Source organism: Lampetra fluviatilis, chromosome 13, assembly GCF_964198595.1.
Source record: "Lampetra fluviatilis chromosome 13, kcLamFluv1.1, whole genome shotgun sequence".
NCBI lineage: Eukaryota > Metazoa > Chordata > Hyperoartia > Petromyzontiformes > Petromyzontidae > Lampetra > Lampetra fluviatilis.
The window spans coordinates 12,534,767-12,548,913 of record NC_136287.1 but is presented as its reverse complement, the minus strand read 5'-3'; the positions used below and the strand labels follow the sequence as shown (position 1 = coordinate 12,548,913).

Genomic DNA, 14,147 nt, shown 5'->3' with positions numbered 1-14,147 from the left:
ACATGCAGCATGTGACAATACCCACTCATTAAACTGGAGTTGAGAAACGCTGAAGGCATGCCGTCGTGAGAGCCCATTCCTCTGTCGCCCATGTGGTCATTGTATTGAGGGCTGTGGTTATATCCCTGTAAACAACAAGATCCCATCACACGTCCATCAGTACACATCATCAAAGCATCGCACTGGCAACAAATAAACTTGTTTTTTTTATCATTATTAGCTACGGGGTGCACTCCAAATCCCAAAATGCATTGTTCAACAGAAAACAAGATGGATTGTTAAATATAAAACAATGTCCAGGTATAGTTTAACACAGACTTTCACGGCCAATATCATCTATAATACAGGTGTTTTGGTTTAGAGCACATACTTACGTGATCTAACCCATAAAAACCTGTATTATGAATGTGCAGGTATGTATAACGTTGGCTTTAACGTCTTAAAAAACACATGCAGTGCTTTAGACATTTATGCAAAGGTCTAGTTGTACAGTTGCAACTTCACAAAAACTGCAAAGCACAACAAACTCTACAGTCTATGGAAACAGCACCAACATGGTTATGGAAAGATTAAACAGACGTTGATAAAGACAAGAAACAAGCACATCATTGAATAGCTGACAAAGTTGGTTCGACAATGCAACTGCAGCGTAACGGGGATGTGGAGAATTGGAATGTGGCAAAGTCTAAGCTGAGAATCCTGATCTTAAAAGCCACCTCCAGCCTCAACAGCATGACAAATGATTTCGGCAGTAAATTGAATTGAAACAATAATCATTTTAAAATAAATCACAACAATTGCAGTGAAATGCAGAAAAAAGGAAATTGGGTCACACCCAGGGGCCACAATTAACTTTGCGTTCACCTGCTCAACAACCTAAATTGCATTTTGTGCAGTCCCAGGATCAGGTGTGGCCTTCTGAAAAAAATCTTGCGGCTTGAAAAATAATGTTTCAGTCTCAACCAAATACACACCGGACCATCGCAAAATCTGGTCTGGATCCATAGGCACTGACACATTCTGTTAACTGTGGCCTTTTAATCTCCGCATTGCTTCGCGACACGTTGCGTGCGTATGCGTGTTCGGCACAGCGGGGAGTGCAACCCACTGGGCCTGCCAGTCATTCTACCCTGACGACCCATAATAAATGGGTCCGTGTTGTCACCTCCCATCTTAAAGTGCACCTAGCTTGGCACAAACACCACGGTGGTGGCATCACCGTTTAGCAGTGAATCCAACCACTTGCGGTGTTTGTTGTGTGTCCGTGTGTGCAATGCATTTTCTGCCAAGTTGTATGCATAGTGGGCTGAACCTGTTTGTTTATCCCGAGTGGGTTATACTTGGCTGCAGTGTCACAATCAGCCAATTGTACAACGGACTGGTTTAATACACATGCATAGGATTAGTATTTTGAAATGGCAATACCACTTATTTGCACTTAAATCAATGACATTGTTTGTATGTAAATGCTGCTCTATTCACCGTGACAGTTTGAAAATTATAATCTAGCAAATTTTGCGCGTGCTTCTTATATGTAGCATATGTCTAAATGTAAGGTTTCCATACATTTGTTTTGCATCATGTGCCACCTTGAAATCAGACGGACGAGCAACGCTTGGTACGATGGTAATTAACATAACTGCACAGGTGTCTAAAATCGTTTACGTTGGAATACCAGGCCAAAAAAGGTCATACTACCCCTTGTCTGCAGAGACGTCCTTCTGCTCCGCTCCCCCATTTCGCTATACCGATAAACTAAAAGAAAGTAGCTCACCAGGATAGTAAACCAGTCGATAAGAAGACAGATGGGACACAACACAGCAAGCCGCGAGCATGGCTAAATGCACACGCAATGGACCAATAACAATTCTGCTTCATCATCACTAAACAAATGATCCTGAGCTTATTAGCATTATATACCTTAAATGAATTAACACATAAATCACTACTTTGCAAATATGGGCTTTGAGGCATTATTTCCACAACAAACGATTGTGTGGTCAATGAAATACACATTGATTGACCTCATCTATACTTATTAAGCTTATGTAAAAATAAATCCTCATACATATGAAGCTCAGCCATAAAATCGAATTTTCTGTGATGTGTTGCAACTTTTACAAATAATTTGTAAACAATCCTTACCATGCACAATAATAGGAATAATTATAACATTTGTATTTTTAATAGCTATACAAATATAAATTAAATCAGCTGTCAGGCATATTTAACTAGGATTTATTTAAATGCCACTTACAAGACATCACATTTTATGTAGCTTGAAGGCTTACATTACTGCACTTATTTCCAAAACTACATCTAAAAACATGGCTGCAATTACTTTTATAAGATATGGAAACATATGGTTATAAAATTGAGTACATGCCCCACACCATGATAATGAACAGATGTTCATTTAAATTAAAGCAGTAACACAGATATTCAGTCTTACACACTCATCTTATTCAAAACGGCTTGTAAGCAAAAACTTCAACGGCACTGTAATTTAACTCAAAATAAATGTCCTTCAATCGACAAGTTAAACATTCCATAAAATATCCACTTCCCAGAATGGATAATTGCATGGTAAACGTGAGGATTGCTTAAGATGTATATATGCTTATACATAAAGATAATAATAACAGCGTACATGCAAACAAATAATATCACAGCACGTAGATATTGCCAGACAACACAACATAATGCTGTAAATAAGTGTACCTCAGGAAATTATTACAGGCGGATCAGGATTAAAATGATGAAATAAGGAGAAAAACAGCAGGATGAAATGCTTTTGGAAAACTGAATTTGATAACGAACATCTGCATTCTGTGCCTGAATAAATATTTACAATCAGAGTTTATTCCTACAACATTCGGATACGAAAAACGGATAGACAGCTGAAAAGTATATCACGAAGCGTGGAGAAACACGGATGCGTGGAATTACACCAAAGACAGGAAGAGGTACACAGACGAAGATGAGAGTAAACATGCAAATGAGAGACTTGACATTGACTGTTAAGGAATATCGGTGGTTTCGGGAAGGACAAATCGCTAGAAGGGATGGTCGAGACTAACGACAGTGTGGCAGCCAAAGAAGGTGACACCTACAGAGGGCGATACGATATTAAAAGTCACGGCCATGTTTAAGTTCATGAACTGTACAAACTCTGAATTTTATTTCAACTCTAAGACCGTTACTAGTATTGACTGACATTATAAATCCACAATTACAGGTTTTCATAGTACCCCTAAGCACTCTCATGTTGATAAATATCTATCTTTATCTATTTTCCCCATTTGTATTCTTTGTATGTGGCTTTTAACTACCTCAAAAAACATGCTTGTGCAACCACTAAAAAGGACTGTTTATTCATCACTGTAGACGATAACGGGCAAATTGATGTAAGTAAAAAAAATAGGAATGTCAAACTTTGCTTTATGGCTGTTGACATAGCCGGTGTATAAGTCCTTGTATGGAGCAATCAAGCCAATAGAGGTGCCCAAGTGTTTGCGTGCCACACGTATGCTGTTGACCCAAGCAGGGAAAGCCTTATCCTCATGTTTGACGTGTACTTGCCCCGCTTTTCATGCAGCGACAAAGGTAGCGTGAGCGCTTGGCTGGGTCCAAAGTTCCCCTCTTGGCAACTCATCGCTTTGCGTGCCCTTTAGTGGCATATCTCAAAGTGTGCCCCGAGATGCTTGCTGCTTTGGGCCCACATGCATGCATGCATATATGGTTTGCGCAAGTTCTTTTTGTTAGATCACGCGAAAGGTAAGGTCCACCGTGTGATTGTATCGATGATGTTAAATCGACCTTAAATGTGTAAGATTTTTTTTATGCACCATCGACAGCACGACACATTTGTATGGCGAAATGTTATTGTGCCGTACGTGCACATTCTCATTGACATAAACGGTAGCACTGGCGAGACTAATATGGCTGTAGCTCATGCTGGCCTCAACTACCCACCACTTGGTACTCTGTACTAACCACAATAGTGTTCACTAAACAGCACTTTCTCCAACAATCTTCAGACTAAATGTACAATCATATGTTAATATCAGCCGTGGTATATCCTCTGCTGGATGAAAGCTATGTCATTGCCATCTCTGACAGTCTTAGTGCCTTAATCCATATTAACTGCAGGCTGCTGCACAAGACGTTTACTAGAAACTCAAAAGTTGCTAAGCTTAAATTATTCATATTATATCGAAGCACGAGAGTTGACCACTGATACTAAAAGCACCAGTTGGTTTTCTATTTTTAAGTAGAAGTGTGGAAAGCTATTTCTTTTCATATTAAAGATGTATGGAATGTGCCCATTTCCTGAAGAGCCGTCTTAAAAAAACGTTCCTGCCTAAAATATTAGAATCAGAATATGTATTTATACCGCAGAAATCTAATGAGCTATAAAGCCCTTTTTCACAGATGTCCAAATATACAAAACCAGGCCCATTATCCTTCACACAAAGCATACGAATGTTTTTCTGAAGGTGCAAAAAAATAATGGGTGTTATTTCATAAAAGCATAGTTAATAGTGCATGGTCTGCTCGGCTCAACACGAGATAGACATTTCATTACTCTGAAGAGTGCATTTAAATTAATCCCAAAGTTCAAGTGCGCAACTGTGTTGAATTTGCCATGACGTCACAAAGGTAGTGAAGCTGCTACGTGAAGCCGGCAAATGAGGCAGGGAACGTGCCACGTGGAATCGGGCAACACCATGCCTTTGTCAAAACGTTCGCACATGCTCGGTTACTGCAATCGTCTCTGCTACGCAGCTGTTAAGTAAAGGCAAGCTTTGAACACGTAGGCTTTTACGACCTATATTATCCATAAAGGTTTTTTGGGTTGCATCGTGTAAAAATATAAATGTCATTAAACCCGCCACCACCCAACACAGCCAGTTAGTAAGGTTTGTCAAAAACAAAACATGCCAATTCGTTCCTAGTTCAGCACACCAGTGTGTTGGAGAGTAAACTCACAACATTTACAATTACAGTATGACGTTTCGTGGGTGATTACAACCACCATCAGGCAATAGTCAGAATTATTATAAGGCAACATTGCAACCTAAGAATTTGCGCAGACCCATGATAGAAAATCCCTCGACTCGCTCTTTTCCATTCCACTGACACAAAGTGACAGCCTCACGTGGGACATGGCAATGCAAGACACAAACATCGTGGTGGCACACCATATGATATACAGGAGCCAGGATTTGGGAGCTAAAGTGTGCATTTCTTACTCTTTGGTTCTTTCGATCTGCTTAAATTCTGTTCATACATTTGTGGTGATATTTTTTAAGAAAATATGCATTACTTTTTAATTATGCATTACTTTTAAATCTCACGTTCCTTAACTGTTCTGGATGCTTACTTTACATCAATTCATCATATCTGTTCATTCTTGAACGAACGCTAATGATACACAAGATCTAGTAATACCTTTCTTTTTGGAGACCAGAAATAAAACAGGTGTAAATGGTGCAAATAAAACAAACCATAGTACCTATTTTTTAAATCACCATCAAAGGATTTGTTCATAAAGAAGCATCTGTTGTTTGGTTAATGTGCACAATATAACAACACTCAGCCCATGTGCTGGGGTGTGCTGTAACCACTGACCCTGGCAGAGTCGTAGGAAGGGCTTGTCTGGCTGCCTGCAGCCCACGACCCTGGAGCTGTTCTCTCATCCATACCTGCAAAAGACAACCGCAAGAGAAGACAATACATTAGATTCACGAGAATAATATTTCCCTTCGACTGTCAAGAGTGTATGTAGTTGGCATCATCTCAACCACACAAGATGTAGATGTATAACATTAACCACTTTATAGTTGGGATTATAAAAACAATTATGCATTTTTACTCAACAATGTCTTCGAAAAAGTTCATAGAACTATCCACAGATTAATTTTTCCAATTGTCCATTCCTGTTTTCATTTCCAAATGTATCAACAGTTATTTTTATAGTCACGTGATAAGTTGATTCCGGGAATGCACGAGAACGTGAAAATATTGAATCACATTCAAGAACGTCCATAGACGATGATGAATAAGATACCTTGAATGACTGTTGAACTAACCATTTTACTACAACCACTAGATGGTGCTCCCTTACGCTGCAAAGAGACAAAAGCAACAGGTCTAAAAATACTAACTTTACAACCTCAGAATATGGGAAGGCTAAATAAGGTGTCATCAAATGTCCTAACTTTTAGTGATAAAGGTTGTTGGTATTTTAAAAATACTTGGCGGAGTTTTTGCGATCAAAGAAATGATCGCGTTGTCTGAATACACAACTATTTCTGTCTCCTCAGATAAACAATATTTAACCTAGGATTGTAAAGTGTGATAATCATTTCTGCCATTTGTCAATCCACTGCTGTTTCAAGGCTTCCCCACACCCTGTCACTCATAAGAGTCAGTGTGGGTTTGAAAGAGGAAGCCCAGTAGCAGCAGTTAAGCTATCACTCAACTTATGTTAGCCATGGCCAGGAATATAACTTTGGTCACTGGATTCATAAGGAAGTTGCTATCCATTGCAACACCACTCCCTTCCTTTGAAGGCATTGAACACTGAAATAATGATTGAGTACACTAAAATAACTGCATGAGACAATGGTAACGGAAAATATTTGTGCAATTGAAAACAAATCGGGTGGTTAAATTTAAAAGGCAGGCAGAATTTGTATTTGTGGAACTTCTTCGAGTAAACATATTTTTTCATAAACAGTAGTTATGGAAATGGTTGTAATACTTGACAAATCAAAGAATAGTTAACTTGGCGAAGCCACAATTACGTTATACAAGTATACTCATTGAAAAACACTAATGATTTACATTATTTTAGCAGTGTCAATGTTCTTAAATAAATGTTGACGTCTCCTACTTTTGCCTTTGTAATGAAAGCATTTAATTGGGAAGGCAAATGTTTAAATGCAGTTAACAAAATAATGCACCTTCCATGCAGCGTACGTGCTTATAAGCACTTGCGTAACTAACATTTCTGACATGTGCTGAATCTATTTGAAACAGTCAAAATGATGACTTAAAGCTTTAGTGACTACAGGAATTCGAAACGTCGTAGTTTTTTGTTATTTTTTGTTATTTTCCTTGAACCTATCTATGCGACTTTACCGAAAGGCCAAAGAAGTCAAAATTATGTTAATATTGGTTTACACTTCGATGCGCTGACGACACCATGGCATTGAAATCAATGGAGGAAAATAATTATACTAACAATTCAAGAAAGCCTGACTGCTGATGAGATGCTGTATGTCTAAACCTGTCCAGTTTGCTTGTACTGAATCAATTATGCTAAAATGATGCACTCTATAACAAAAACACTGCGCCAACGGGCTGTGTAAGATACTTTTATACATTATTTTGTGGTAGGGCATGTATATAAAATAGACGAATCGTCTGCTTGTCTGTTTTTGACATTCATTCTCCATAACAGCTCTGAATATTTCGTGTTATGTAAGATGTAATACAGTAATGCAAACAGTTTAGGATGATCGTGAACTTGTCAGTATTTCAAGGTCATCCAATTCTAACCTTTATTGTTTTTTCAATGACACGTCACGCATGATAGCTGTCTGGTAAAGGATGTACGACACTTGTCTGCTTTCTGGGTTGTTGTTGTTGTTGTTGTTTTTTTAAAAGAGTTTAATCAAATACAGAACCAGCTTAGATATATTGACTCTTGAAAAAAATATGGAAAATTACCGATAGTAAATGATGTTAAATGTGGTTAATTTAGTTTATGGCTGTCAAGGACTTGAGACCACACTGACCACAATAATATAGTCATCTGAATAGATTATTTTTTATTTTACCAGGTTAGGCCCACCGAGCTATATAGCTCTTTTTCATAAGCGACCTGACCACAAATGATGGCTCAAGAAAGCAGGCTTATCACGTGGAGGGAAAAACTGGAGGACGTAAAGAAAAATCCACGTGACCACGGGTAGACATGCAAACTCCAAATATACAGGCTACAGAATCGGGATCGAACCCACGACATCCTGCACATCAGGCAAGGTAGTTATCATCTCGCCACTGTGGCGGCCACAATGACATCTACAGGATCAGTATGCAAACAGCTCATTTAGAAATACAATCATCGCTACAAATCCAGTTCCCTGCAGTTTCTCGTAAGTGGTTGCTATATCCTCCATGGTGGACGCAGTTGGTTCAGCAGCTTAGCTAGGCTTGACAGCTCAGGGCACCTATGGCTTCATATATATTATCCCGGTTCTCTGGATAGTGTACTCTATATCTTCTTCTTGGTTCTTTCGGTAAAGTCACGCAGAAGGGAGATAATAAAATAATAAAAATAAAACATAATAAAATAATACAATTCTCACGACGTTTCGGCCACAACGTTTACTCTATAGTTTTGTTTTTCACCATATGTTATTTAAATATCAATAAGATAAACTTGTTTAAAAAAATATTGCCAATATCAGACAGCCAGAATGACAATTTGGCCAATTTCAAGTGGCAAAGATCACAATTGAAATCCACTGGCACCATCTTGGCAAGAATTCAGACAATAAAAGTCTCTGCTCCATTCATCCTGGCCAGGCATTGGAATTGGCAAGGACCATGCCCTTTACCAATCTAGGAAGACCAATGCTATGATAATTACTTTTAAATGATGATTCTGGAAATATCAGCGGGCATAGGGATATAAGGGTCAATAGTAGCATTAGGATTTATACCACCCACCCATTATCAACAAGCATGGCCATTAAAACATATTTAAATTAGGTTTTGTACTTGGGAAAAAACTTGCTTTGAGTCAATGTCATCATCCACAAGATTATGTTTTATTCCTTATACTCTTGTCTGAACATCCGTGAAGCCCTGCACCCCTTTAAGAGTCTATATATGGCAAATCCCACAAACAAATATATCCTTGGCCATTTATACAAGTGTGTTAGTGTGCCTGGTAAAAAAAACAATGCCAGTGGACAAAATTCTAAATGGACGGGTTAGTATCCTACCTAGGACACCCTGCAGGTGTGTTTCTCATACAGGATTCAACTCTGCAAGGATTACCATCACCGTACCACCACACCTGGGCTGTTGATAACGTATGGTAACTAGAGATGTAAAATGACAACCGATTTCAAATAGCCGATAATAAATCAACAGCAAAAGGTGTTGTGCAAAATCAGTCAACTGAAAACCACTCGTGACTGTCATAGCAGGGGGGGGGGGGTACTCGGTGGGTGGGGTGACCGTTTAATGAGTCACGCGCGCATGGCGGTAAAGAGTGGCGAGAGCCTCCCCAGCAAATCCATAGCCGCTTCTCCTGCAGCCTGAGCTGTGTGTGCGCCCTCCCAGTGGCCAAAACAAGCCTTGCTCGCTCGTCCGGTGGTCCAAGCTCTGCTGCTGCAGCGTACGCGGCAGGCTTCACAAAAACAATAGATGAAGTACAACAAAGGCTGAGGCAGCAGGCTTGATGTTTGTTTTGCAGGACGTGTTTATACACTCACAGCACAGTTTGAGATGGCCAAAGCAATCATCCCTCCAAGCTGATGGTACAGACTCGGTTCCCACCCCAATGGGTTCTGTTTGGCCTTCCTTCCCCAGTCGGCCTCCATAGCACGTACACCCCCCTACCCCCACCTGCCAACTAAAGCATATTTTAAGCATTTAAAGGAGAAAAAAAACCTTCATCTAAGCACACCGTTTCCATGGAAACCTACATGATCTCAGATCTCCTACTAAAGGCCAACGACTTCATTTTTGGGGGAAGAAAAAGCAATTCTCAGGCAGCCAATATAACTCCTGGTCATAAACATTATTTGTAACCCCTAAAACCTAGCCACCATCAAAGAATATTCAAAGCTCAACATCTGCAATTTATAAGCCACCAATGACGTAGGGTTTCCCATCTGCCCCCATATCACCCCACTCTTGGATCCACTGTCAAATCGCAACATCTCACAACCCGACCAGAAGAGAAAGATCAACAAAGGAAACCACTGCTGTGGTATTAACTGCAATAGAAAGATAATAATGATCCATTTCTATCAGCACCGAGTTATCAAGATACTTGCCACAGAGCCAGTATTCCCAGATTCGACGGTTCAGCTCCTCCCAACAACTGATAATTTCTACAGCGAGTTGTCTAAGCATGCCATCTGCTGCAAAGTAGATGTTTATAAATTTCGATTTAAAGCTTTCGTGACTGCAGGGATTCATCTTCTTGGTTCTTTCGGTAAAGTCACGTAGAAGGGAAGTAATAAAATAATAAAAATAAAACATAATAAAATAATTGTCACGACGTTTCGGCCACAACGCAAGCAGCCGTCCTCAGGTGAAGACCAGGTCTGTCGGGGAGACAGCATCTGACGCTGTCTCCCCGACAGACCTGGTCGGCTGCTTGCGTTGTGGCCGAAACGTCGTGAGAATTGTTTTATTATGTTTTATTTTTATTATTTTATTACTTCCCTTCTACGTGACTTTACCGAAAGAACCAAGAAGATAGATGTATATAGTCGAATCATGATTCACTAATTTAGGCTATTTTCCGATTCCATGCTGTCAATATAAAGCACTGCGTGTTTGTGTATATAGTGCCAACAGTTGAGAGTGGGGAACGGAGGTGATGCATCTGTCGGTCAACCGAGTGAACCCCCTCAACGCCTGGGTCGGTCCCGTGACCTCCTTGCAAGTGAATATTCGACAATGCCAATGGGCCTTAGTGTACCTAGCCTGACACAAGCGCTGTGATGTCACTGTCATTTAGTGGCGAAAGGCGATTGTTGTATGTCAAGTGTATTTAATGAAACACTTAACTAAAGAAAAACGGTACAGCAATAGAAACCCCGTGGTAAACCTAATTGGCCATGGTTAGAAATACAAGAATTAAGTGGCCAGTTTAGAGCTGTAATTCTCTTTTGCTAATCTCTGGAAATAGAAAAGTAATATTAAAGGGGGGGGGGCATATGATACTTGTATTAAGATACTTAGGCTATAGTTTGCATTTATATAACATCACGAGAATGTTTAATTCACAGCAGTAATGGGATCAGCTCAGCAGCACAAATTTAGTTCAAAAAGCAAATGAATAAGTAGCCGTGGTTGCTGACCCTTGATTTGTTCAGCATTGAGGACCAAACAAGCATTGGAAGTCGCAGGGGAAATGAAGTAATTTTCTGACGCAACAGGGATGTGGCATTTGCATCGTCTCCGCATGCAGACATTCACACTTGGATATCACTTTACTGGACACAAACCAACGGGCACACACAAAATAGTGAATGGAAGACAACTGCATCGATCTATTTCTCTTCGTTACATGTTACTGATGTGCCGATTGTATACATTTTAAGCTTGTGACCACATTCTGGTTCAGTGGTGCTTTCCTTTTTATTTCACGTCTCCGCTTTGCCAACGTGTTGTGCTGATTGTATCAACATGTTTTAGGACTGACAGAGGTGTCGATACATGACGGTAAATCTTTATCTCTGTTTTATAATTGGAATGGAAAAAATGGCAATCATGATGATACATTTTAAGTCGTAACAATTTGACATTACACTCCTTCTATAAGCTTCACTTTTCACTATTGTTATTGTGCAAAAATGCATTTTGTTCCATTTGTAACAAGGCTAATCTTACTTTCATTCCAGGGCATTATGATACAAAGGAGCTAGAACAGTCTCTAGCTGGATTTCAGACAGAAGCCTTTTGAGGAAGGTCTGTCTGTACATTTGAATGCTCTGAAAATACAATGACGACATTGGTCATCATCATTGTCATGCCTGAATGCATCAACTTTCCTACACTTGCGCCACATCTGAGTCACGTCCTGAATTGGGTAACAAAGCCCACCCAGCCTGGGATGCAGAAGCCAAGTAAAACATGCGCACACTGACACTAATGCACAATCTGCCTTTTGTTGGACATTTCAACCCCGACTCAATTTCCTCACTTCACATTTGTAAATAAGACCATTGTTATTCGTAAGATGTTAAATTAATTCAAGGTTCTGGACATGGGTCACAGCGGAAACCCTTTCCATTTAGTATATATATGTGTTAACCCTGAAGCTTGATTTGTTTTTCAAATGTGTTAAACATGTTTAAAATATATGTGAATGCATCTGACTAATAATATACTGCTATGAAATCAAATTACAAAGAACAATACCTCTAAATTATGAATATCGAATAATCCTTATTATCCATAGAAAACTAGTGCGGCAATACTTTTTCAGGAGTGTACTGCTTGGAATATTTAGGGAATTCTTGTGTATGCGATACCACAACTTTATCTGGATACAACTGACAACATGAGAAGCAGTTATGTCAAGAAGTCACCGTATTGTGCAGGTGGATGTGTCCCACATGTGATGATCTCTGCGCTTTTCACTGGGTGATCTCTGCTCTGGGTTACAGCCATTTGCCACCACTCTAATTGACGTGAAACAAAGTTAGCACAAAAGGCCAACTATGTATTGACCAAAATATTTAGTGCATACTTTAAAGAATGCTATGCTGTGAACTGCCACAGGCAAGTGTACAAGTCTTTTTTGCAAAAAAAAAACCCAGCAAGCACAAGACAATACATTTTCTGTAGAATTAACCCAGTAGTGCATATTGCACCACACCAGAGATTTCATTGACCTCTCATGTGCCAAGATACCAAGTGACAGTGTTCCTATAAAAGATTCCTTTGTGTATCAAAACTGTGCACATGTGCTATGCTGGCACTTACATGATTCACCGCTATATTAAACACCTTATGATCTAAGCTACTCGTTCCAGTTGTAACCCCTTGCCGACAATAGCGGCACAGCATGGGAGCAGGCAGTGCGCAAGGGCCTGTGGAGCAGTTCTGATTTTAGCGCTGCAATATTTTGACTCCGTGGGGAAGCTAAATTTTAAGATGACCCTGTAAAGGCTGTTTTTACAGCCGAGGCCGCTTGCTGCGCTTGCTGCGCTTGCTGCGCTTGCTGCGCTTGCTGCGCTTGCTGCGCTTGCTGCGCTTGCTGCGCTTGCTGCGCTTGCTGCGCTTGCTGCGCTTGCTGCGCTTGCTGCGCTTGCTGCGCTTGCTGCGCTTGCTGCGCTTGCTGCGCTTGCTGCGCTTGCTGCGCTTGCTGCGCTTGCTGCGCTTGCTGCGCTTGCTGCTTCACGCCGGCCAACGGGCACGTCAGCACGAGCGGCCCATGACAGCACACATCAAAGTGGACACGGCCATTAAAAAGCAAGAGTTTCATGGCACCTTTACGGCGGGAAGTTGCGCCGACATTGCCCCCCCCCCGCCACGTGTTGCGCGTAATTCTCACTGCCAATTGTCAGCACGTGTACACATGTGCACGCTGTGCCCTGAACTCGTCAAGCAACAGGATCAACCGAATTATTGACGATTTGCCAAATCCTCGTTTTCTTATGGAACAAAACCACACTATGCATGGAATAAAACAAACAAACATAAAATAACCAATCATTCATAACTTCATCTCTGAGAGAGAAAAAAAATATTACTTATTTTATTCTCAGTGTCTTTCTAAAGTATTAACACAATAATCTCATCTATTCCACGTCAAGGTCAACAGGTCACCATTGCCGATGCCATTGATGCCACCGCACCTCACCATAACTTACTTCTGCGAGATCTGTAGTTGTTAAGTTGACATCCAACTTCAAGGTCCACTTTTAAGAGTTTCCCAACCATCTGGCGAGCTATTTCCCTTGGTCATCACTCTCCAGTTGCCCACGACAATGCCCGTCTCAGTAACCTGCCATCCAATAAGCACGGTTGGCTACGTACGGTGTGAAAAAAGTTAAACATATACCCTACATCCTATTGATGCGTTTCACCCATTGCAACCTTTTTTTCGAGAGCATCTGCACATTCTTACGGTGATATTCTATTCTTAAGTTGTGGATCGCAATTACTGGCATGCTCCACAAGTACTTTAAAGGCTCAAAGCTTCTTTTCTACTTTCTGACCCATACACTAACGCAAACATTACGCCGGTCTTAAACACCGATTTTTTTTTTCCTACTGCAAACATTTGCCCGAGGATGTAGCATATACAGTAAAGAGCAAGTCACGTGCACTAATTTACCCGCACGTTCCGTTTGAAGCCACAACGCCAGAGTTCTACG

General features: G+C 40.4%; 1 protein-coding gene across 7 annotated transcripts in view; it reads right to left on the bottom strand.

Annotated features, from left to right (window-relative positions):
- The window catches only part of LOC144935553 (transcription factor 12-like), a 175,110-nt gene that overhangs the window by 128,011 nt on the left and 32,952 nt on the right, over positions 1-14,147 (bottom strand). For all 7 annotated transcript variants that reach the window (XM_078862324.1, XM_078862318.1, XM_078862320.1 and 4 more), the window contains exons 3-4: positions 5,635-5,708; positions 26-125 (exon numbers count right to left, since the gene is read on the bottom strand). In XM_078862324.1, coding sequence (XP_078718450.1) covers positions 26-125; positions 5,635-5,708 — 174 coding nt within the window. The remainder of the gene's footprint in view (positions 1-25; positions 126-5,634; positions 5,709-14,147) is intronic.